The sequence below is a fragment of the Girardinichthys multiradiatus genome, chromosome 21, assembly GCF_021462225.1.
Source record: "Girardinichthys multiradiatus isolate DD_20200921_A chromosome 21, DD_fGirMul_XY1, whole genome shotgun sequence".
In the NCBI taxonomy this organism is placed as follows: domain Eukaryota; kingdom Metazoa; phylum Chordata; class Actinopteri; order Cyprinodontiformes; family Goodeidae; genus Girardinichthys; species Girardinichthys multiradiatus.
Genome location: NC_061813.1, coordinates 33492287 through 33518383, shown reverse-complemented (window position 1 = coordinate 33518383; position 26097 = coordinate 33492287). Strand labels below are relative to the sequence as shown.

Sequence of the window (26097 nt, the reverse complement as noted above, 5' to 3'; positions counted from 1 at the left end):
AGCTCCCTCCATCTGTCACTAATGTCCTCTTGTAATTAGCAGCTGTTTTTCCTTCTACTTTTTTGTCTGTGTGCTCATCTCAACAAATCAATGGTGACAGGGATTGGATCAAACCAATTTTACAAAAACATAGCTGTGAAAAAGTATCTGCCTCCTTAAAGATTTCTCCTGTTTTTGCTTTTTTGGCACACCTAAATGCTTATCATCAAACAAATGTTAATATCAGACGAAGATAATCTTAGTTACTACATAAGTAGTTATTATGTAATAACTTTAAAGTGATATCACTTAATTTATCAATTAGGTGAAAACTTCTATGCAAACCAACCTGGTCCTATGTGAACGTTTCCACCTTGTTTATTCATTAATTACCTGGGATTAACCACGTCTTGGTTAAATTTCACCAGCCACACCCATGCCTGATGACTGCCTGACCTGTGGTGTCAGGAAATCACTTAAATAGAAACTGTCCGACAACATGAAGTAGGCTAAAGATTCTCAAAAGCAACGCATGGTGCTACAATCTAACAATTTAGATGTCTTTACTGTTTTTCTGATGTTAAAATTAGTTTAATCATCTAAAACATTTACTGTAAGAGTGACAAAAAGCTAAAATAGAAGAAATCTACAAGGAGGCACATACTTTTTCAAAGCACTGTATACAACCAGTTAACAAATACAAGTTATCTGAACCACATGCACAGTTGTGAAGAAATGATTTAATCAACAGAAAGTAAAAGCACAACCACACATTTAAACACTGGTGAAAAAGGCTAACATATTTATGAAGCTCTGCTAAAACAGCACATAATTAATGGTTTTAATTCTCTAAATCTTGTACTTTATCTTTCCTTTTTTGCTGATGACACAGATGTGCTGAAAAGAGAAGAGGTCAGAGAAGGAAAAATTATTCCGTGGCAAATAATGGTAAATTAATGGCATTTATGTTTTTGTTCTTTAGATAGTAACATTTCATTTTGCATAAAAGCAGGACATTATGCACTCTATATACAGAAATAAATTGTGTAACACCTGGAGTTATGTGAAAGCAGCCAATGCAATCTAGAAAGATAAGAGACATTCATTAATCTAGCTCTGGGAGTTTTGGGGGTGGGGGATTGATTCATACTTCTTCGCTGGGATGAGGACAGATAGGAGGGTAAACTTGAACTCTGTCTGATAATGAGATTCCAAACCTCCACATTCCACAGGTCGGTTTTTCAAACTTTCACAATGAGATACACCCCCTCAAACATGCACGACAGCCACATACAGTGGAAATGGTGAGCACATACTGTACACAGCACATAGATGTCTGAAAGTGAAGTTAGTCTTTCACCCCAGCTAGAGGTGAATGTCAGGTCATGTCTCTGCAGATTTAAAAATGGCAAAGATCCCAAAGATTTGTGCTGTCTAATTTCTGACCTGAAACAGATGCCCAGGTTTGGAAGAAAGAACACACAAAACAGTAACCTTCACTAACTGAACAGAAAAATGGGTAAAATGACGAAATATTAGAAAATAATACACAGAAAAAAACATTTTATTAAATTTTCTATCCTTTTATTCGTTTATTTGCAAATGCTGATGGTGGGAGAAATACCTACAGGTCCTTCTCAAAATATTAGCATATTGTGATAAAGTTCATTATTTTCCATAATGTCATGATGAAAATTTAACATTCATATATTTTAGATTCATTGCACACTAACTGAAATATTTCAGGTCTTTTATTGTCTTAATACGGATGATTTTGGCATACAGCTCATGAAAACCCAAAATTCCTATCTCACAGAATTAGCATATTTCATCCGACCAATAAAAGAAAAGTGTTTTTAATACAAAAAACGTCAACCTTCAAATAATCATGTACAGTTATGCACTCAATACTTGGTCGGGAATCCTTTTGCAGAAATGACTGCTTCAATGCGGCGTGGCATGGAGGCAATCAGCCTGTGGCACTGCTGAGGTCTTATGGAGGCCCAGGATGCTTCGATAGCGGCCTTTAGCTCATCCAGAGTGTTGGGTCTTGAGTCTCTCAACGTTCTCTTCACAATATCCCACAGATTCTCTATGGGGTTCAGGTCAGGAGAGTTGGCAGGCCAATTGAGCACAGTGATACCATGGTCAGTAAACCATTTACCAGTGGTTTTGGCACTGTGAGCAGGTGCCAGGTCGTGCCGAAAAATGAAATCTTCATCTCCATAAAGCTTTTCAGCAGATGGAAGCATGAAGTGCTCCAAAATCTCCTGATAGCTAGCTGCATTGACCCTGCCCTTGATAAAACACAGTGGACCAACACCAGCAGCTGACACGGCACCCCAGACCATCACTGACTGTGGGTACTTGACACTGGACTTCTGGCATTTTGGCATTTCCTTCTCCCCAGTCTTCCTCCAGACTCTGGCACCTTGATTTCCGAATGACATGCGAATTTGCTTTCATCCGAAAAAAGTACTTTGGACCACTGAGCAACAGTCCAGTGCTGCTTCTCTGTAGCCCAGGTCAGGCGCTTCTGCTGCTGTTTCTGGTTCAAAAGTGGCTTGACCTGGGAAATGCGGCACCTGTAGCCCATTTCCTGCACACGCCTGTGCACGGTGACTCTGGATGTTTCTACTCCAGACTCTGTCCACTGCTTCCACAGGTCCCCCAAGGTCTGGAACCGGCCCTTCTCCACAATCTTCCTCAGGGTCCGGTCACCTCTTCTCGTTGTGCAGCGTTTTCTGCCACACTTTTTCCTTCCCACAGACTTCCCACTGAGGTGCCTTGATACAGCACTCTGGGAACAGCCTATTCGTTCAGAAATGTCTTTCTGTGTCTTACCCTCTTGCTTGAGGGTGTCAATAGTGGCCTTCTGGACAGCAGTCAGGTCGGCAGTCTTACCCATGATTGGGGTTTTGAGTGATGAACCAGGCTGGGAGTTTTAAAGGCCTCAGGAATCTTTTGCAGGTGTTTAGAGTTAACTCGTTGATTCAGATGATTAGGTTCATAGCTCGTTTAGAGACCCTTTTAATGATATGCTAATTTTGTGAGATAGGATTTTTGGGTTTTCATGAGCTGTATGCCAAAATCATCCGTATTAAGACAATAAAAGACCTGAAATATTTCAGTTAGTGTGCGATGAATCTAAAATATATGAATGTTAAATTTTCATCATGACATTATGGAAAATAATGAACTTTATCACAATATGCTAATATTTTGAGAAGGACCTGTATTTTGCAAGTAGCTGGTGTATCTAGAATTGGTATCAGAGGGTAAGTGCTTACACCTCGAGCTGAGCAGCATTATCAGGCAGTTGCTGCATCAACCAACAGTCTGACAGTATAAGGCCATGTGGTTGTTCAGTTCTCGGGTCTGGCCTACAGGCATGAGCCCCAATTAGATTCTCATGGTATGATAACCTTGAGTCAAAAGACCACAGATTCACAGAAATCCAGTAGTGCTCAGCAACAGGTTGGGTAGGGGCATTACTCTGTGCTCCATAAAGCCAGAAAAAACAATGCTGATTCCAGCACTTACCCTGGCATCTCAAAGAAAGGGTTTTAAATGTAGGAATTGTGTGATGAAAGAGCTTAGTTGAACTTTTTTATACTTTGGGCAAGGCCTAGCCTGGCCTCTACTAGGCTCTAAAATGATTCAAATCAAACTCAACAGATTGCATTTTTAGAAAGCAGTTTAAAACCTTTTTGCTTTATCAGGCTTTTGCGTAATGGTTTTATTGTGAAGCTTTTTTGTAATTAAATCAATATATCTGTGTTGTCCACCACTTTGTGGACTCTGTGTCTGTGTCGATAAATAAACCTAACTTTTTTAACCACTTGTAATAAAGTGAAAGTCTATGACGCTAATATTGGCACTAAAAATCAAACAAAGCTCCCTCAAAATGCTCCGAAGGAGATTTTGCCCGTACTCTTGGACGTTTCTGTCTTTGAAAATTCTTTGGCTGACCATTTCCCACAGTTACAACTAAACCACTGGTATAAAAGACTGCAGCTGCTTTGCTTACATGTAAAACCTCCTCAGACAGGGAGGATACCTGTAGAGTGGGTTTATGTTTCACAATGAGGAGAGCATCTGTTTGATTTACTGTGTTTACTCCCCCCCCCCCACCTCTTTCATCTCTTCTTCTCCAAAGCTCCTCAAACGTTCATGAAGTTAGCAGCAGCAGTGGCAAACTCAGGACTCACATTCAGGTCACGGAAGTACTCATTGTAGTCCAAGGCGTAGCCGACCACAAATCGATTGGGAATTTCAAATCCAACATCTGCCAAAGCAAACACAGATATTTGTGAACAGATCAGGTTAAACTTGAGCAACATGTTAACTGTATAACAGAAAACCCAGCTACATTTTCTTCCTAGATTTAAACATGTTGTGAATTAATATTTAAAGAGGACAGGCACGATGGAACATTTTGTTGGTATAATTCTCAGTGTGAAGAAATATCTTTCAACCTGCAGTTCTGCCAAATGTTGGGTTGGGAAAAAAAACTGCATGTAGCTGACAAAAATGAGCTATTTAAGTAATAGAAGCAACTGAAATCTATCATAATTAAAAAAAAAATGTTAATGTAGAAGAAAACAAAAAATTTTAATTTCAAAATCTAAAGTTTAAACAAACAAAAAAATATTTCAGACTAATTTCCTCGATAAAGGATTAGCACACTGGAAGATTTGCCGACATCTAACTGAAAACATGTAAATTTCAACCAAGTAATTAAACATGGACAGATTAATTAGGCATGACATTTACTGTACGAATCTAATGATGAATATATAGAGTACATTTTAAACCACCCCAAGTTTCTTTTCTTCTATTGACTTGGATGTTCTGGCTGTCTTTTCAAGCGGTCTCGATCTGTAGTTCCAGGATTTCTGAAGTGTTTTAAAATGATTCTTGGACTTTTGCTGCCTTGTCACTCATTTAGAGCTCAGTCCTTGTACTTGACCATGACAAAAAACAGATGTCTTTGTGAACAGCTGCTTGTTATCTTGCCACTTACTATTTTGTATGTTTAGTACCCAGATAGGACATTTTCTCTCTTGTCAACAGAACCTGCTGTGACACAGATAGATTTAAACACATTTCTATAATGTAACCAATTTTCTATAATGTACTGTAAGAACATGTGGTTATGTGATGTCTAACAGAAATATTTTTGTTCAGGAGTGATTATCTTTCATATTTCATAAGACTTCACTGGTCACAAAAGGGGATCAAAGTCACAATCAATTGAAATAGGATCATTATCATACACTGCTCAAAAAAATAAAAGGGAACACTCAAATAACACATCCTAGATCTGAATGAATGAAATATTCTCATTGAATACTTTGTTGCGTACAAAGTTGAAAATGCTGACAACAAAATCACATAAAAATCATCAATGGAAATCAAATTTATTAACCAATGGAGGCCTGGATTTGGAGTCACACACAAAATTAAAGTGGAAAAACACACTACTGGCTGATCCAACTTTGATGTAATGTCCTTAAAACAAGTCAAAATGAGGCTCAGTATTGTGAATGACCTCCACGTGTCTGTATGACCTCCCTACAACGCCTGGTCATGCTCCTGATGAGACGGTGGATGGTCTCCTGAGGGATCTCCTCCCAGACCTGGACTAAAGCATTCACCAACTCCTGGACAGTCTGTGGTGCAACGTGACGTTGGTGGATGGAGCGAGACATGATGTCCCAAATGTGCTCAATCAGATTCAGATCTGGAGAACGGGCGGGCCAGTCTATAGTTTCAATGTCTTCATCTTGCAGGAACTGCTGACACACTCCAGCCACATGAGGTCTAGCATTGTCCTGCATTAGGAGGAACCCAGGGCCAACCGCACCAGCATATGATCTCACAAGGGATCTGAGGATCTCATCTCGGTACCTAATGGCAGTCAAGCTACCTCTGGCGAGCACATGGAGGGCCATGCGACCCTCCAAAGAAATGCCACCCCACACCATTACTGACCCACTGCCAAACCGGTCATGCTGAAGGATGTTGCAGGCAGCAGATCGCTCTCCACGGTGTCTCCAGAATCGGTCACATCTGTCACATGTGCTCAGTGTGAATCTGCTTTCATCTGTGAAGAGCACAGGGCGCCAGTGGCGAATTTAACAATCCTGGTGTTCTCTGGCAAATGCCAAGCGTCCTGCACGTTGTTGGGCTGTGAGCACAACCCCCATTTGTGGACGTCGGGCCCTCTTACCATCCTCATGGAGTCGGTTTCTAACCGTTTGTGCAGACACATGCACATTTGTGGCCTGCTGGAGGTCATTTTGCAGGGCTCTGACAGTGCTCCTCCTGTTCCTCCTTGCACAAAGGCAGAGGTAGCGGTCCTGCTGCTGGGTTGTTGCCCTCCTACGGCCTCCTCCACGTCTCTTGGTGTACTGGCCTGTCTCCTGGTAGCGCCTCCAGGCTCTGGACATTACGCTGACAGACACAGCAAACCTTCTTGCCACAGCTCGCATTGATGTGCCATCCTGGATGAGCTGCACTACCTGAGCCACTTGTGTGGGTTGTAGAGTCCGTCTCATGCTACCACGATTATGAAAGCACCACCAACATTCAAAAGTGACCAAAACATCAGCCAGAAAGCATAGGTACTGAGAAGTGGTCTGTGGTCCCCACCTGCAGAACCACTCCTTTATTGAGTGTCTTGCTAATCGCCAAATATTTCCCCCTGTTGTCTATTTCATTTGAACAACAGCAGTGAAATTGATTGTCAATCAATGTTGCTTCCTAAGTTGACAGTTTGATTTCACAGAAGTTTGATGTACTTGGAGTTATATTGTGTTGTTTAAGTGTTCCCTTTATTTTTTGAGCAGTGCATAAACATGCACCTTTCAGTGGGTGGCATATACTGTGTTAAGGAGCAATGGAATATTTTCATCCAGTTAATATGTTACAAGCAGAAAAAAAGGAAAGGCCTAAAAATTGGACCCAGTTTGTGATGGCAAGACAAGTAGGTCTTCAGAAGAGCAGCTCTTGAGAAATGGACTGATAACCAATCATTATGTGGGTACAAAATGGTTTGTTTGCATGTATAAATTAAGGCCAGGTTGGGAAGAAATGGTAGCAGCTGGATATAAAATCAGCATGATTTGGTGAAGGGACTGGCACTAACATTGTTGGTAATGGCCCAATTTAAAATGGTCCTTAGCTAACATTTGTACGGCTAAAGTGTAGGTTGATCAGTTGAGGTTAGAACCTCAAAACACATCCGTTTAAACTTGAGTAAAGAAAGCACTGACTTGATTTATTTGCATCATATTCATCAGAGTAAAGAATAAATAGCTAAAGTGTCCGAATACACAGCCCTGAGGAGCGCTGGTATCTGCCAGAATAGATAACCTTGATAAACTGGACTCTGTCCTTGATTTGTGACAGCACAATTCATTTGCATCAAATTAAAAACTCTACAGAAAGTTACATGGTTTAACAAAACAAATATTCTTCTGAAAACTGTCAGCTACTGGACTAAAAATGATTTGTACATCCAGACCGTCTTAAAAGATTACAAAAGTATCTTGCAGCTTCAGAGCATATTATGAAAATTTTATCTCAAAGTTTAAAATGGCACACAAAAAATATATATTATGTACATCACCAAAACTCTAGGAACATTCATGAAGTTTCCAACCTTCAGGCCACATCTGATACACTTTTACTAGAAGTACTCAAAATTCCTCCTGGATTTTTTTATTTTCATGTGACGTCCTGAATGGTTGCAAAGATTTAAAGTACTTCACATAGTGTGTGTGGTGACAGTCTTCCTAATAGTAATATGGGAGGAATATTCACGTCATTATAATGATCAGCTTTAAGCTGTAATTGAGCTTAGTGCAGCAGTTACTGCTGTGTGGATTTGATGCAGACATTGTAGAACTAAAACGGGTTCGAGCAAACAACCTTTTCATTTCAAGTCAAGTTTAAGTTGCTGATATCATTCAAGAAGTTGTTGGTTTGCTGTAATTTACTACAAACATCCCTCATGATGTGTAGATACAGTCTCTCTTGGCGTTTTTCTGCCGACAGGAACTGGTTCTTTGACTGTCACAGCACCGTTGCCATGGTTATTTGGACACGTGATGGGTGACTTCTGGCTATTTATTCTACTTTGCATATATCTTTAGGGGTGGGGACCGGGCTGTTCAAGCGCCACGTGCAGCTACGCCAAATCCACCTGAAATTGGGTTGTTTGAAGGCTATGTGTGCGGTGACATGTCTACCCACAGTTTCGTAAGCCTGAATTTATTTGTGTGTCGCAAGTCTCAGAATTTCTCCCTAACGACTTTTAGTATGAAAGCTCAGCACTCTTAAGCACATGAGGCCCAAGAACACAAAGTAATCATTGAAACGAAGTGAAACAACTGTAAAGTTTGCAGAAATCAAATGGCAATAATGGCAGACTATGAAGGAAGAAAATATTTACAATTTGTCAGACTTTCCGTCATGTTGGACACCCTCTTCACCAGCAGACTGAAACACATAAATTAGAGTTCATTCCTAAAAGAAAAAAGTGAATTTCGCTTTTAATTAATTCATTTCTGCTTGATCTGACAGGATACATTTCTGCATTTCTGGCATAAATTCAAAAAGAAATAAACCTTCACAATAAACCAAGGTGGTTATCTTGTCTGTGACATCTAAGAACGCCTGGAAACTACCCATAAACATGGGACAGTAACTGTGGACAAGTGATATCTTGTACTCCTGATCATCAGGCGCCCGGCATTTCCCTTACAGTGGAAAAACTAGAATGACTTAAATGCCGACTCACCCCGCGACCTTGACCATCTTGGGCTCAAAGGTTTCAACATGCTTCAGAAGAGCCTTCATGGTCTTTCCTGTGTCGACTATGGCCTGAGGGAAGAGAAGAGCAGAGGAAGTCGGATGAGGAGGGAGGGAGGGATGTGGATCTTTGGAGACCAGAGATACGAAGATACAAAGAATGACAGATGTTTCTTTTCCTGAAAGTTTCCTACTACATGGAAAACTTCCACATTTCTGTGAATGTTTGGTTTCATATCTCATGGTGGCTGTTACACTAACAGAGGAAATTTCCATTTTTATTGCAAGTATCAAAAATGATCTCAGATTATTTATTTTACTCCTTGAGATTACATGTTATCAAATGATCTGTTGCTGGACGACTCTTAAATTATTTGGTATTTTTGTACTGCTGATCCCCATCTGCAGTGCTGTACTGCACAGGCTTTCATAGCCCTTACATTTTTCCATTTTCTGACACATTTCAAGCACAAACCTCAGTGTATTTTATTGGGATTTTAATTGCTAGACCAAAACAAAGTAGCAAATAACTGTGTAGAGGAAGGAAAATGATGCCTGTTTTTTTTACACATAAAAAAACTGAAAAGTGTGGCGTGCATTTGTATTCAGCCTGAGTCAAAACTTCGTAGAACAACCTCTTGCTGTAATTACAGCTGTAAGTCTTTTGGGTATGTCTCTACCAGCTTTGCACAGAATATTTTATCCATTTTTCTTTGGGAAATTAATCTGAATATGAATATGCTTTAAACCATTCTGTTGTAGCGCTAGCTATATTTTTTGGGTTGCTGTCCTCCTAGAAGGTGAATTCTCATTACATTTCCAAGTCTTTTACAGCCTCCAACAGATTTTCTTGCAGTATTGTCCTGTATTTAGCTCCATCCATCTAGCCATTAAATCTGATCAGCTTCCATGTCCCTGCTGAAGAAAAGTGTAATGGTGCGTTCACACCGACCGCGGATTCTGCGATAGGAGCGGCCGATGTACATGTTATCCCTATGTAGAGGTGCGTTCAGGAGCAGAGCAGCGCGAGGCGGTGCAAAGGAGACGAAGGATGCGGTGCGGAAGGCGCGCCGAGCGAAGCGGTAGCGGAGCGAGAGCAATGGACCAGTTTAAAAATCTGAACATTTTCCTAAATTCACATCGCGTCAACCAATCAGGGACTGGATGTGGCTGTGACATAGGGTGAAAGACCACAGCGGAGAAGAAGCGGTTGTCAGTGAAGATGGAGGACCAGATCATAGTGGCGGTGTGCGGCAAGCCAGATTTGTATGACTCAACTAATTACTTTTACCGAGACAAGTACAGAAAGGACCTGGCCTGGTTATGTTTAGGCACAAATGTCTTATATTTAGGAGATGTGGACATTAAAAATCAGCTGTTTTTTTTATTGAGCTGAGATTTATTTACTCACCGAAGACAGATGGACAGGCGTTCAGCAGCAGGGATACAGCGCCGGTAGTTGTTGTCCCGGAGGCCGATTCGTCTCCCAACGCGGGACAGCAGATCTTCAAACTGGGTCCTGTATAGACGGAAGTACCGCTGAAATCGACCGTCATCCAGACGCAGCTCCTGGAGTAGGTGGTGGTAATCTCTGAACTGTTCCCGTCCCTGAAGAATCTGGTGAACCCAGGGACGTTGACGTCGGCGGCGTTTTTCGGCTCTCCACAGGTAAAACACCGTAATTATCCGTGAAATCCATGTCCGCCATGTTCAGTCGAAACCAGCAAGCAGCAGATGGAAGCTCCTCCTATTTGATGATGCGGCGAAGCGTTGCCGCTTGTTGCCATTTGGCAACGCAGAGTTCACGCGGAATGTGAAGCGAGCAACAGCACAAAATGACGCAAAATATTCGCAGAATCCGCGTTCGGTGTGAACGCACCCAGTTATGTTGTCACCACCAACTTTCAAAGTGGGAATGGTATGCTCAGGGTGATACCAGTGTTACTTTTCTGCAACACTGTATTTTTTAACAATGGCTTCTTTCTATCAATAAATAAACACCAGCATTTTTGAGTACCAACCTAATAGTTGTCCATTCAACAGATTCTCCCACCTGAGCTGTGAATCTCCAGAGTTACCATGGGCCTCTTGGCTGCTTCTCTGATCAATGCAGTCCTTGACTATCCTGTCAGTTTAAGTTGACAGACATGTCTTGGTAGGTTTGCCAAGTGAGATGTTGGGAAAATGTTTTATAACCTAACGCTGCATTAAACCTCTTCACAACTTCTCCCCTGATCTCTGTGCTGCGTTGTTTTTGGTCTTCATGGTGCTTTTTGTTCACTTACAGTATGTTCTTTAACAAATCTCAGAGGCCTTCACAGAACAGTTTGATTTATACTGGGATTAAAGGAAGCACAGGTGGACCCTGTTGACTAAATACAAGACTTCTCAAGGCAATTGTTTGCACTGGATTTTGTCTGGGGATACCATAGTAAAGATGGCCGAATACATAGAACCAACACTTTTCAGAGATTTGTAAAAATCATTTTCCTTCCACTTCACAATTATGCTCCACGATGTGCTGGTCTGTTATTTAAAACCCAAAATAAAATACATTGTTTTTGTGGATATAATGTGACAAAAAGGGTGCAAAGAGGTATAAATATTTTTGCAAGGCAAATCAAAACAGGATCTCAAAGGCAAAAAGCTGCACCTGGTGAAAACCGAAACGAATACATTTGAACATAACCAGATAAATAAAAACTAACACAATTTATATAGGATATACACACACTCACCTCAACAATAAGCACACTCTTGGTCACATGTAGAAGAAAAAAGGTAAAAACACATCAGTAAATCATCACCTTTGAATTTTCACACTGATCAAGCAGTGAAAATAAAGGCAAAGCTGTTTCAATGGGTTTATTAGAAAGCAGTATCTATAGCAACAAAGTTGGCACTATCCTTATAGCCTTAACTAAAAAAAAAATAACACAGACAACTCTTTCTATTCCCCACACTAATGAAACATCTGTTTTCAACAACGACCAAAAGCCGCCAGAGTGTCCGGGTGCTGCACGATAGCCCTGCTGCTACTGCTGGGGCTCAGATGAATTCTTGTTCTTCTGGCTGTGAGGACTCTTTGTGAGTGTGTCTATGGTTTAGGGAGAGTAATCAGAGAGAATGCAGACAGCTGGCCAATTTTTCTTCAGTCCGCACCTGAAAACTTTTACATAACACTTGGAGACAATGAGCTGATAGGGCCAAGTTAAAGAAAATACAGAAAGTACCCCTTGTCCTACTTCGTGCTGAATTTGTTAACGATTTAGGAGGCTTCATAGATTCCTGGATGGTGGTTTCTCATGACCTGTTTATTCTTGATTCAAGCACATGCAAAGTCAACTTTTTCTGAGAAGAATCAGAAAATATGTATTCTAAGTAGGCCATATAAGAAAATATTAGAATATAGATATATGGAAATAGTATTAATATTACTTTCACTTTTCACAAAATCTACCAGCATATGATGATACCAGCTGCAGCTTTTATTTAATGCTGCTAGCAATAAAACAGCTAGCATAACAATTATTGAATATTGAACAAATAAATGCATAATAATAATTCAATAAATAGATAGGAAGCAGTCACACAACTATTAAAACAAGGGCTCATGAGACTTTCAGGGCTGCAGTGCTAATAGCTCTTACTTAAATAGGTACATGTGAAGAGTCACCTGTGTTAGATCTTTGTTTGTTGTCTTCGAAGAAATAAACGGCTCATAAACAATCCCAGCAAGTGTTATAAAAAATGGCAGAGAAGAATTTGAAACTGCTACTTTCTAACTTCCCGTAGCAGCTAATTGCACTGCAGTGCTGATGTTAGCTTGTATGTACACACAAACAACTCAGAGATTTCATATCTACTGATTTTTTTCTTTTTTTGTATAGTATTCTCTCAGCAATCAACAGATTATAAACAACCTCAAGAGTTTCTGCATTACGTTAAAAGCAATCACTCATTGGAGGTTTAAAATCCTGCTTTTCTGACTCTTGTGCTGCAGTGCTAACTTTAGCTTGTAAGAAAACAGTGACAAGTTGAGAATCAGTTTTAGCTGTGTTATGTACATTTTTCTCCTTGAGGGAATATACAGATCAAAAACAATCTCATAAACAAACACATTTTTGTTTTAATTCAAAAGCAATGCTTCATGAGAATTTTAAACTGTTAAACCTTTAAACTTTAGCTTTGGTATTCACACAAACACTGTAGTAGGGATTAATCTTAAGATATGTTTTGTTTTGCCGTCTAAGCAATAAACAGATCATTAGCAACCCCAGGAGTCTTTGTGTTATGTACAAAGCAATGGCGCATATGACATTAAAAAAGTTCCTTCGTAACATCTCGTAGCACCTAGCTATGCCGCAGTGATGCTAGGTTGTATGTAAACAAGGATAACAAGAGCCGTTTCAGTTTCAGCTTCAGCTGTGTTAGGTTTTTTTTTTTTCCTTTTCCAAGCATTAAACATATCATAAACAAAGTCATGACCTAAAAAAAGCCACAAGGGAGTTTAAAACTGCAACTTTTCTAACTTCCTGTAGCAGCTAGCCATGCTGCAATGCTAATAGCTTGTATGTTGAGATTTGGTTTCCCTTTATGTTACTTTGTGTTATGTTTTAATAAAGAGATCATAAACCCCACCAGTGATTGAGATACCTGAAAAGCAGTGGTTCATTGTGGGTTTGAAATGATTTAGCATCAGCTGTGCTATAGCCATGTTTATCTTCGGCTAGGTAATAAACATACCCACAAATGGATAACAAGCAATTCCATGAGTTTTCAAACGGATACTCATTTACCTCCTGTAGCAATTCGCTGTGCTGCAGCGCTAGCACCAACTTGTACATAGACAGAAACAATTGGAAATTTTGTTTCATTGCATTATGTTAATGTGAGGAATAGTGGTGTGACTATATACCACTAAGGATGATTTACAATATTTATATTATATATTTAATTTAGCATTTTTCTTCACTTCATTGCCCACTCAACCCACCTACATCACTTTTCCTGATCACCTATTAGTGCATTTGCAATTCCAGGCATTTAATTTACACTCATTACCAGAAATGATTGTTTTTGCACTTTTTAATTTAATTATACTGTCCAACTGAATGACTAACATTACTTATATTTCTGACGTAGAACAAGCTGGCATGAAATCATGACATTTAAAGATTTAATCAATGCTGATGTTTGACATAATGGTGCAAAAACTGACCTCCTTTCAACATGCAGAAAAACTGAGAACTAAGGCTCAAATGTTAAGTTTTTAAAAGGAGGTCAGACTTAGCAGGGAGTTGGAGGAATATGGCATGATACCAACAATGAGTCCACAAAGACCAAGAATCTGCTCACTCCACCAAACTGGTCAACATAGTAGCTCCTTTCACAGAGCTGTCTTTAAAATCACTGCAAAGACTTACAGGTAGAGAAGAACCTGTTTCAACTGCTCCACACTCCTCATACTCATACTCTCTACAAATTCACTTTGATGGATAAATAATTATTTTATCTGTTATAAAAAGGGACATGAAGTATATTGTCAACAATTTTCCAGATATGATTGTGTCAACCTTTCTGCTTTTAGCCACAGGAGTCTACACTGTAGCCATATTTGGGCTCACATTTAGCTGAGTTTGCAACATTTCTGCCCTGATTCATCAGTCTTTCCTGACACAGCTCTTCAGGGTCTACTGCTCAGTAAAACTACTGTAAGAGGACATTTGTTTACGCTAAATGTCCGATTGATATCTAGCTTTGTTCAGTGTAAGGTCGTCTGGCAAGGTGATTATCATATTTACAAAGTGGAAAGATCTGGAGCTGGTTTATTTGTGTATCGGCTCCCAGGGCAAAATGCACAACTGTAACTGTTTTAATAGAGAAAGTGTTTTTCCTCATGTCAGGCCATCAGATACCTTCTTTTCTGCTCTCCCAGGATTTATTGTGAACATTGTTGCTAAGTATTTATTTTTATAAGTATTTATTTAATTTAATGTTATTAAATAGTTTTACAGACTCCAATTTCAAAGTTTTCTAAGCTTAGGTTTAAAAATGGAATGGACTGAAGGATGGATAAATGGATAGACTAATTGAGAAATGGTTGGATGCATTAATGTATGGATAAAATGGTGGATGGATGGATGGATGGATGGATGACAGACAGATGGATAAAACACTGAGTATTTTTTACTAAACTTTTCTTCAACCAACTGACTTTTCTCACATCATTCAGCCTAAAGTGACAAAAATACTTTAATAAAGATGGTCAGAAATATTATACAATAATCCATAAAGGCATTAAAAACAGATCAGAACAAGCAAACTTGCTGGAGAAAGTTATGTTTAGAAGTGTAGGAAAGGGACAGGAAATGAAGAGTAGGTATTCAAAAATACAATAAAATACCATGTTTGTCCGTACTTTGTAAGAGTGTTAGGAACCCAATGTAAACATTCAAACAGTCTAACAGCGCCCTCTTCAGGCTGAGGTAGTTTTGTTCAGAAGAACTGAAATGGTAAAATAAGCATAAACAAACACACACCTTTCCACGTAGAAAAGACAGATCACTGCTTCCAATGATGTGCAGATCCTCCGTTGACTGGTCGTTCTGGAGAAAAGAAAACACTCATATTAGTGATTCACTTCGCTCACATAGCTGTTTTGATTTACCTTTTAACTGTACAGATGCTTTCAAAAAGATCTATAATAGCCATAATAGGAGAGATTTTTTGATTTATTTGTTTTTTGCATTTCTTCCAAAGTCTGTTTGCTTTTAGTTTCAGCCAAATCCTTGAGGAATGAGGAAAGTGGATAAGTTGAGGACAAAGAAAGAAGTTTTAGGCCTATCTGAATAGTATTTGTAAGTGATGTCTTTAATAAATATAGGGGAAACAATCCAGCAAAGATTGGACACAGGATCTTTTATGATAATCTTCTGTATGCTACATGTGCGATTGGGTGAATGTGGCTCTATTGTAAAGTGGTTGGGATGACTGGAAAGGCTATAAGTTCACTCCATTTACCATTTACACAGCAGCGGTTAATAAACTTGAGTTTAGAAGCCTTTCATTAGTTTTCCTTTGAAAAGCCGAAGCCTGGAGAGCTAATGATGAGGACCACACTAGAAGATTACATGACATTTTTGGGAGCAAAACATAAAAATGATGGATGGTGCTGTTTGTTCTCACCATATTTCTCAATGGAAGTTAGTTGGAATATAGTGCATTTATTGATAATATTAATATTGAGTCCCCCCACCCAAATCTTGATGAAAAACAAACAAAAACAGGAGGCTCTTAAACTTCTCTGACTCAGAAAATCCATAATCTCTGTGTGTTTAGGTCCTGAAATCATTCCTCCTCAAACCTAAACTACAGGGACACCTGGTGGCCAAAGACCGATGTGTCCTCATAGAGAAATTTTTAAAATCTAAACTCATCTAAACATTTGTTGAGAACATTATATAATTTCCCATCAGTCTGAGCTCAAGAACGAAGTCATCCATTGCTTCTTTTCTTCTTGTTGAACCTAATATATTATATTATTAAATATTAGTAGTAAGAATAATTACTTTAAAAGTTGGGGCTTTTTAAAACTTTTTCTCTAGATTTTCTTTCCTGACATCTTTGATAAAGGGCAATAGAAATGGTGGGGAAATGATCCTAACTGTGAATGCTTCACTTTAAATAATTTTAACACGCACCTCTAATAAAGATGAATAAAAAGCCTCCAAATAAATACATCTTTTATTGTAGATGCATAACTTCACACTGAAAATATGGGAAAATCAATCTTCCTTTGGAGTAGATTTATCCAGAGGGAGAAAATAAATCCCATTTAAAAATAATTTATTTTAACAGAATCACAAGTGGGACAGTTTTTGTTACTCCTCCTGGTAATACTTTGTCCAAGCCCCTTTAGCGAATAGGACAAAACTTTATTTTCTCCCATAAGGTTGCCAAAAGGTTGGAGCACACAGAGACACAGATCTTTAACCATTCCTCTTTGCCAAGTGCCTCTATCATCCAGATTCCTTTGTGATCTCTGCAGCTCAGCCCACAGGTCTTCTACAGGATTTATGTCTGAGGACTGAGATGGCCATGCAAGAAGGTTGTTTTCATGTCTGGTGAATCATTTGTGAGCTGATTTGACCATGTTTCGGATCATTATCCTGCCCCATGTCAGTTTTCTGGTATTGTGCTTTGGAAATCTTTTTAACTCCCTTACCGTCTTTCTCACTGAGTGCAGTGGAAAGACAAACTTGGGTCCATGTCCAGCCTTCTCACAGCTCCAGATATTTTTACTTTTTTATTGCTATGACAGCAAAGATGAGCGGGTTTAGAGGAGCAACTATTGTTTTGTGGCCATTCATGAAGATCAACACACATCTGCCTTAAACCCTGGACACAGCCTGACATCATAAAACCTTGACAGTACCTCCTGTCTCACTGTAAAATGGAAGATAACACACTATGATTTGGTGCTGCAGCAGAATCATCTCAGAAAAGGTCCACCAGACATATTGGTGCAACAAGCAATGAACATTAGGTTTTGGGTGTTATTACCCTTATTATTAGAGTAGGAAAAGAGCAAGAGGGATTGTAGAGAGCTGTAGAGGCGCTCATGCCTGGGTAAATCAGGACAATAATCGGAGGACCATCACTGCAGCAGTCACCCTGCAAGACTTCCAAGAAAACCTCTGACATTGCTCGATGTTTGCCATAGATCATCTTAGTGACAGCGCTAACTTGCATCTGTGAAGATGAATGAGTACAACAAACCACAAAGCTCACAATCAGAGATATTCTCTCACGATGAAGGATTTTGTCCAAGACGGCAACTAATTGCACAGTTTGAACCTGGGTTTACTTGAATGACATATCTTTCCTATTTTGAAGACTGGCTAATACAAATAAGCCTATGTGTCACATTATATTTATACCTCAGGGAACAAGGTAGTCATGATTAAAAGTTCCTGACACTCCAAGTAAATATTAAATTAGAAATGCTCCTTATATTTTATAGGAGTTGTTTGGGCCAATAAGTTAGTGGTTTTGTCCAAAAATGTGCTCAAAACAAAGATTTGATTTTTGTAAGGTTTTATGTGAGATTATTCTCCTGCAACAAAAGATACATTTATTTAAAGTTTTATCTACATCATCACCAGAGGAGGGCGCTGTATAAAAGCTGTGTTTTAGAAAGCCTGCTGAGAACTTGTTTTCATGCAATTTTGCCTACCAGGTAGCTCTTCAGGCGGATAAACTCCACCCGCGTCTCCAAGTACCGGTTGGAGTTGCGTCCCAGAACCTCGATGAACTCTACCAGATCTGCACAGAACTTGTAGCCTCCCTTCAGGACGCACAGCACCATGATCTTACTGTCCTCAAAGTCCTCCATGATGTAACGGGCCAGGCGCTCAATCCTTAAAAAGAAAAACCCTGTTCCAAAACCATGCAGCAGGAGATGATTGAAAAAAAAGTCATGCATGTGAGCCCCTACCTGTTCATGATCACTCCGTGAGGGATGTAAATGTTCTCGATGTCTTCGTGGTAGTGTTCAGGATAGGTGAACAGATCCAGGTTGTACCCAGGCCAGTCATCTTTAATCTGGAACAGGCTGCAAAGTCATGCTGACTGAAATGGCTGGGGACACATAAGTTATATAACCACAACTGCAGCTTCTCGCAATAATCTTTGACAACTTTTAGAAAGTTACACATTCATGTGGCTTTTTAAAGCAGATCCCTAGAAAGCTTTCCGAAAATTCTAACTGGGTGAGCTGGTTTTCTGCTGGGACGCATGACTCAAAGGGCTAACGACGTTTTGACACAGGATGGTTGATTTATCTGGGCTGACCTGAGAAGAAAATGGGCTTTTAAAAATAGTATAGTTCAAGTTGTCAGGGAATGATGGAGTTGGGCTGGATCAAGGTGCAGAGCAAGGGAGTCACATGGTGAGTTGATGAGTTATTTAATAATAGGAAAAAACAGGAACTTACAATAATTCCAGATCTTGGACAGGCAGATAACCAAGGCTAGGACAAATCAGGGCAGTAAACAGACAAGGAACAATCAGACATGGTAACGGGTATCAAGCAGGGGAATCCAGTAGTGAGCAAAGAAGACCAGAGAGCATAAATGCCATTGACCAATGAACACAGAGAGCTAATCAGGGGGGAATCAGGAGCAGCTGGTCAAAGCATGCAACTGAAGGAGGGCAGCTAATCAACAGAGAAGAGCAGGGAGTCCAGGGGAAGAATAAAACATCTAAGTGTACAGAAATAGGTAAACAATGAAACTAACTAAAGAACATACACATGGAGGAACCAGGATCTACAGGATCTACAGGATCTACAAACTAACACATCTAGCACAGGAATCCAAGAGAGTAAACTCAAGGATGAAATGATGAATCTAAACATGAACTGAAATAACAGCAACTGAAGAGCATAAGAGAAAACAGACTAGGAAGTCAACTCAAAACCTAACAGATCAAGTGGTCATGATCAAAATTTCAGCAAGCTTTCAAAAGTGGTTTGAAAAATAATCTTTAGACTTCATTTCCAGTCCAGAACCTGCCAATTTTTATGGTGTTTGTTGTAGGGATGTAGCAAGATGAATATATATATATATATATATATATATACTATATATTATAGATCTATTGTAGAGTCAGTAAGCTCTTCAAATTAGCTTTAAAACATGTTTTCTGAAGTTCAAAGTGCAGTATATGTGCTGGATACTCTTATTGTGAAGGTTTTAAGGAAGTTATGTCTCTGTTGATCTGCTGCATTGATGCTTTTAACAAAGTAGATGCTCCTTGAATTGCAAAAAGCCTTTTATTATTTCGTCTAGCCTATTGAGTGTAAAACCAGACCCTTGCCTACAAAGCTGGTAGTTAGTTACTATTTAAACAGAACCAGACCACTGGTAAGAATGCAAACAACTGCTTGGAAATTAGCCTACTTAGAATTAACCTCTAGCCTCCAGGACGCAGAGAATCACTCCTGTTGTCTATACAGGTCCTTCTCAAAATATTAGCATATTGTGATAAAGTTCATTATTTTCCATAATGTCATGATGAAAATTTAACATTCATATATTTTAGATTCATTGCACACTAACTGAAATATTTCAGGTCTTTTATTGTCTTAATACAGATGATTTTGGCATACAGCTCATGAAAACCCAAAATTCCTATCTCACAAAATTAGCATATCATTAAAAGTGTCTCTAAACGAGCTATGAACCTAATCATCTGAATCAACGAGTTAACTCTAAACACCTGCAAAAGATTCCTGAGGCCTTTAAAACTCCCAGCCTGGTTCATCACTCAAAACCCCAATCATGGGTAAGACTGCCGACCTGACTGCTGTCCAGAAGGCCACTATTGACACCCTCAAGCAAGAGGGTAAGACACAGAAAGAAATTTCTGAACGAATAGGCTGTTCCCAGAGTGCTGTATCAAGGCACCTCAGTGGGAAGTCTGTGGGAAGGAAAAATGTGGCAGAAAACGCTGCACAACGAGAAGAGGTGACCGGACCCTGAGGAAGATTGTGGAGAAGGGCCGATTCCAGACCTTGGGGGACCTGCGGAAGCAGTGGACTGAGTCTGGAGTAGAAACATCCAGAGCCACCGTGCACAGGCGTGTGCAGGAAATGGGCTACAGGTGCCGCATTCCCCAGGTCAAGGCACTTTTGAACCAGAAACAGCGGCAGAAGCGCCTGACCTGGGCTACAGAGAAGCAGCACTGGACTGTTGCTCAGTGGTCCAAAGTACTTTTTTCGGATTTAAGCAAATTCTGCATGTCATTCGGAAATCAAGGTGCCAGAGTCTGGAGGAAGACTGGGGAGAAGGAAATGCCAAAATGCCAGAAGTCCAGTGTCAAGTACCCACAGTCAGTGATGGTCTGGGGTGCCGTGTCAGCTGCTGGTGTTGGTCCACTGTGTTTTATCAAGGGCAGGGTCAATGCAGCTAGCTATCAGGAGATTTTGGAGCACTTCATGCTTCCATCTGCTGAAAAGCTTTATGGAGATGAAGATTTCATTTTTCAGCACGACCTGGCACCTGCTCACAGTGCCAAAACCACTGGTAAATGGTTTACTGACCATGGTATCACTGTGCTCAATTGGCCTGCCAACTCTCCTGACCTGAACCCCATAGAGAATCTGTGGGATATTGTGAAGAGAACTTTGAGAGACTCAAGACCCAACACTCTGGATGAGCTAAAGGCCGCTATCGAAGCATCCTGGGCCTCCATAAGACCTCAGCAGTGCCACAGGTTGATTGCCTCCATGCCACGCCGCATTGAAGCAGTCATTTCTGCCAAAGGATTCCCGGCCAAGTATTGAGTGCATAACTGTACATGATTATTTGAAGGTTGACGTTTTTTGTATTAAAAACACTTTTCTTTTATTGGTTGGATGAAATATGCTAATTTTGTGAGATAGGAATTTTGGGTTTTCATGAGCTGTATGCCACAATCATCCGTATTAAGACAATAAAAGACCTGAAATATTTCAGTTAGTGTGCAATGAATCTAAAATATATGAATGTTAAATTTTCATCATGACATTATGGAAAATAATGAACTTTATCACAATATGCTAATATTTTGAGAAGGACCTGTAGTTTGTTTGAGGGTAGGTAAAAAAAAACCTTTAGAAAGCCTTCCTTGCAGAGTCCCCAAGTCTAAAATACAGCTTTGGTTGTTGAAATATTTGAATTTCACTGATGGACGATGAAAAGAAATTGGAATTTTCATCATCATGTATAGTTTTAATCGTTATTTCATGAAAAGCAAAATGGTAATACTAGTTGTTGAGAATTTTATCACACTGATAATGGCTTCATCCCTACTTTGTTTAGGCACTTAAACCCGTGTTTTATGTCGATCATTCATGTTTTCAACAAAATCACTGATGCTAAAAATACTGCCACCCCTAACAATTTCTTTTAAATAACTGTAACTAGAGCATTTAATAATAAGTATTTAATAAAGCCCCCTTTTTTTTAACGTCTTCATTATTTTCTAAGTTGTATTAAAATCAGTGCATTTAACAGAAAGACTGTAGCCATTATTGTCTGAAATAGTAGTCTGTAACCGTTCTGCTTTGGTTACTCAGGTCCTTTTTTCCAGGCAAAGAGATTTTATTTACCCTTTGAACTATAAATAACATACTACAACTCTGTAATTAAATTAGTTATATTTTATGTAGAAAAGCAGAAAAGTATTACAATACTCGGTACTGAATTCCTTCTATCTCTCGAGGATGAAGAAGCTGGAACCCTGATCAAAGGAACAGACATCATTATATACTCTAGGCTCCGCCTTGTTACATGAGACCGAGCACAAACCTCGCCTGGAGCGGCTTTAACTGGATTGAGCTGTGTGGTCAGTGGGTGTGATGGGACCTAATCTAGTGTGTGTTTGCAGCAACAAAACTTCTAATAAGACATTTAATAAGCAGATTACATAATTTTGTTCTATGTTCCTGTAAGGAGACGTAGGTAACTTTAAGAAAGCTCTAACAATCCATGACTTTTACTTCCTTCTCATGTACAAATATACAAAATGTCAAGGTATTAAGACTTACTTTTACAATGGGGAAAGAGAAGTTTCCACTTTTCCAACAAGGTATTGGGTGAGGATTTCCTATCTTATGAGATTATTTCTCCTATCAGTTTCCCATAATCAGCCTTGTATATGTGTATCAGGAGTTACATTAATTCCCAGATATCTAATACCTTGATTAACCCAGTAGGGTTTAAATTTGCTTATTTGCCAACTTAATGAAGCCCTGCTTCAATGTGATATAAATATGAGCTGACAGGGAGGCATTTTTCTTTCACCCACTCTTCAAAATGGAAAACACAAAAGAGCATGTTACTGATGTGTGCTGTTCTTTATAAAACAGGAAACAGTTGCAAGAAAATAGCTACTCACCAAAACTTGCACACATCCATACAGTCAGAGCAATAATCAAAATGTTAAAACTTGGAACTCTGGCAGTTAAAGTCAGCAGGATGGTGGATAAATTCACAGTTCACCATTAGAAAAATGCAGCAAGAAATGGCATCTTGGGGGCCACCAAGTCCCCATGACAACCATTAGATGCTACTTACATGCCTTTTTCTGTTCTACCATCACAAAAGTAAACATGTGGCATTTGAAGCTGTGTGCTCTAGGCAGATGAGACTAAAAATGAGCTTTTTAGCAGCAAATCTTGCAGCTGGGTCTCGTGTGAAACAAATGCTTAATATTAAATATTAAAAATCAACCCGCTGTTAAGTACGGCGAGGGACCTGTGATGGTGTGGGCCTGTTTTTCTTCCAGAAAACAAAAACCATTGGAACCTTCTGCATGATATTATAAGCTCTGACAGATCAGGATATTTTTTAATAAAAATCTCATGGCCTCTGCCAGAAAGGTGGAAATGGTCATTAATTAGTGTTTCAGCAGGAGAATAAACAGTGTGCCTTTGTTGGCCTTTGCTTGTCGATTTGCTTCCATGTTTTTCACACCGTCATGGTCTAGTGACAACAAATAAACACGAAATGGCTGAAAAAGCAGTAAAAAGCAGAAATCGTCCTAAGAAAACACCTTCATAATCTAATTATGTTCATTTCTGAAATTGAGGATTTGTTTGATGACTTTTTGTTTGTTGTATAATGTCTGTCGTCTGTTTTGAGTTTCACACCAAACCTAATTCCAGGTGAGGTTTATCCCATTAAATTGTTTGACTTGACAGAAAGCCTGGAGAACTACTGATCAGGACCACCTTTAAAGATAGCAATAAAGTCTGCCTGCTTGAGGGGGAAATATAAAGACAACAGTGTTGGTTTAAAACATCTAGAAAGTATCAAACACTCTCTCTAACCTACCACAATTCCTCTTTTCACTTTTGTATCATCCATTTGCAGTGGTAATGACATGGTAAAATCAGTCGTTGCTGGAGTAAAGTTTAGTCATCCTTAGAGGAAACACAAGAAATAGTTTAGTTTATGCACTCTGGGCATTTTTATTCCAAACTCAGTTCTCCCTAAAGATAAACTGAAATAATCTCCAAAACATTGCCGATCAGCTTCTAATCTACCGTTACGAATACTTACCGATTTGATGTTTCCTATCCAGCAGCTGCTTGTGGGGCGAAGAGGAGAAAAACGTTGTTTTCCAGAGTTAACCAGAGAAGTTCTGACCAACCCAGGCCACATGGGCAGCAAGATCATGCTGGAGTCATTTAGGTAAAAGAAAAGCTTTGTTTCAGTCGTGGAGACGTACGCTGGTTAATCAGCCTCATGTGATTCCAAGCAGACTTGGAGAGGGGTGGCCTCCAAGTGGAGTGATGTAGTCAGGGACAATATTTTAAATCTAGTCATTATTGCTTCTGTTTGTCACTTCCTACCGCAGCCACCAGCTGTACAGTATAGGTTATTTTGTTGTTTACTGTATATTATTGCTAATATTGTAACTACCAGTTATTTATAACTATAAATATTTGCCACCATATACACTGATTATGTTTGCTGTAACTCTAAGGTATTGTTGCAATTTTTTTAATCTAAGATGTGTCAGAACAGCCTGGTGAACAGAACATAACTGTATATAAAACAGATAATATTCTGGGACACTGATAAGATTCAGCATAATAATGTATATTTTAGGTTGAGATGGCAAATAATTCGAAGCTAACACCTTAGCTCCTGGCTTTTAGGCATAGTCCACAGGCTTTCAATAGCGTTAAAGTCGATGCTGTTGGTAATGAAGTTTTGGATCTTTGTTTCCTTGGAAGATCCAAATATTACCACAGTTGACCTTATTTCTTATCATTCCTTCATTTTTATGCGATGTACCAGTACAACCTGCAGCAAAACAGTCCCGCAGCATCATGCTGCCAATGCATGCCTTACAGTTGGTCCAGTTTAAAAACCTCCAAACATACTTCATTATGGCCAAAGACCTTGAACTTTCCCTCTAAAAAGCATTTGGCTGGTTCATGTAGGCAGCTGCAGTCTGGGCTATCCCAGACGCTTCACGTTAGCCTGCTTGACCCAAACCACATGGAGTTCAGAACATGTTGTAGCACAACAACCTTCCAGTCTTTAGACAGGAGGCTTTGGCCCTTGATATGCATAAAGTTGAATAAAAGGTTTCCATCGTGTATAAATCAGTTAGAATACAGGGAAATTAGTCATACCTGATGTCATTGAGGGATCTGGAGGATGTCAGAACTCAAAGGAAAAGGATGAAAAATAATGACAGGCTTTGTTCTGGGCCCCAGGCAGTACTGTATTAAAAATACACATGGTTCATCACAGCATAGACTCAAGAGACAATCCTTTACACCACTCTGTTTTCCTGGAAATGATTGTCATGCAGCACAGTTTGTTTGAAATGCCAGCATCGCCCCTGCTCTAAAGCAGAGTGAAGCTGCCTTTCCAAGTAGGTTCCAGCTTATTATACGCAAAGAAATGCCAAACTAGGTTTCTGTTAAGGCTTGAGCGATGGACGAACCCAGAGTGCAGACTAGCAGGCAGCATGATGGTAAGTGGAAAAAGATTTAATAACAAAAAACTCACTCACTAGGAGGCAGAAACCAAAACAATAAACGCACAGGCAAAACTGACATGGGCAGGCTGGCAAGACAGGCTTGGCGTGAACAGCAGGACATGAGCATGAATTGAAAATCTTTCCGTGATGAATAACTGAACAGGTGTGTGTATATATGGAGTGTGAACCAGGTGGAGTAAGGAGACAGATTAGCTTGGAGCAGGTGAACCAAATAAAGATAATGACAGACAGAACAAAACGTGGCTGGTGCAAAACAGAGTCTCATGAGTACAAACTAACAGAAACTAGAAAAACATGAAACTAAAGCATAACCAGATCCAAAAACCAAACTTGACAAAACACGAATACAAAAACTAAAGCATGACCAGGAAAACAAACAGAAACATGATTCAAAATCTAATAATAATAATAATAATAAACAGAAGAACAATTCAAAACCTTAACTGTGAAAAACATATAGAGAAAAAACCCGAAACCAAAAACCAAACAACCCCAAATCATAACAGTTTCACATCTTTATGGAGCATCAAAAAACAAAACTACAAAATATGAATTGATTAAATAAAAAATGTTTAGGATTTAATTCAATTTGAGAATAATTCCAGTTTCATCGCCGTATGCCTATATTTTAATAAGAGAAACATTAAATTTCCATGTCTTCAGTGCAATAAAATTGGAAAATGAAATTTATGTTGTAGTACAGCTTTAGAGATCACAGGACAACTGTAA

The 26097-nt window shown here is 39.3% G+C and overlaps 1 protein-coding gene across 4 annotated transcripts; it reads right to left on the bottom strand.

Annotated features, from left to right (window-relative positions):
* Window positions 1-699: 699 nt before the first annotated feature.
* On the bottom strand, window positions 700-24025 carry prtfdc1a (phosphoribosyl transferase domain containing 1a). 4 transcript variants are annotated; one of them, XM_047349012.1, is made up of 10 exons: window positions 23910-24025; window positions 23682-23770; window positions 18299-18405; window positions 18038-18221; window positions 15342-15407; window positions 11538-11555; window positions 8789-8871; window positions 8441-8487; window positions 4114-4267; window positions 700-876 (listed from the first exon to the last, which is right to left on the bottom strand). In XM_047349012.1, exons 2-9 carry the CDS (start codon window positions 23730-23732, stop codon window positions 4143-4145), a joined length of 681 nt encoding a protein of 226 aa, XP_047204968.1. In that variant the 5' UTR covers window positions 23733-23770; window positions 23910-24025; the 3' UTR covers window positions 700-876; window positions 4114-4142. The 4 variants fall into 4 exon arrangements, with proteins under 4 accessions (XP_047204968.1, XP_047204967.1, XP_047204969.1 ...); XM_047349011.1 differs by having other exon boundaries at window positions 4191-4267; XM_047349013.1 differs by lacking the exon at window positions 11538-11555 and having other exon boundaries at window positions 4191-4267.
* Between the last annotated feature and the right edge of the window lie 2072 nt (window positions 24026-26097).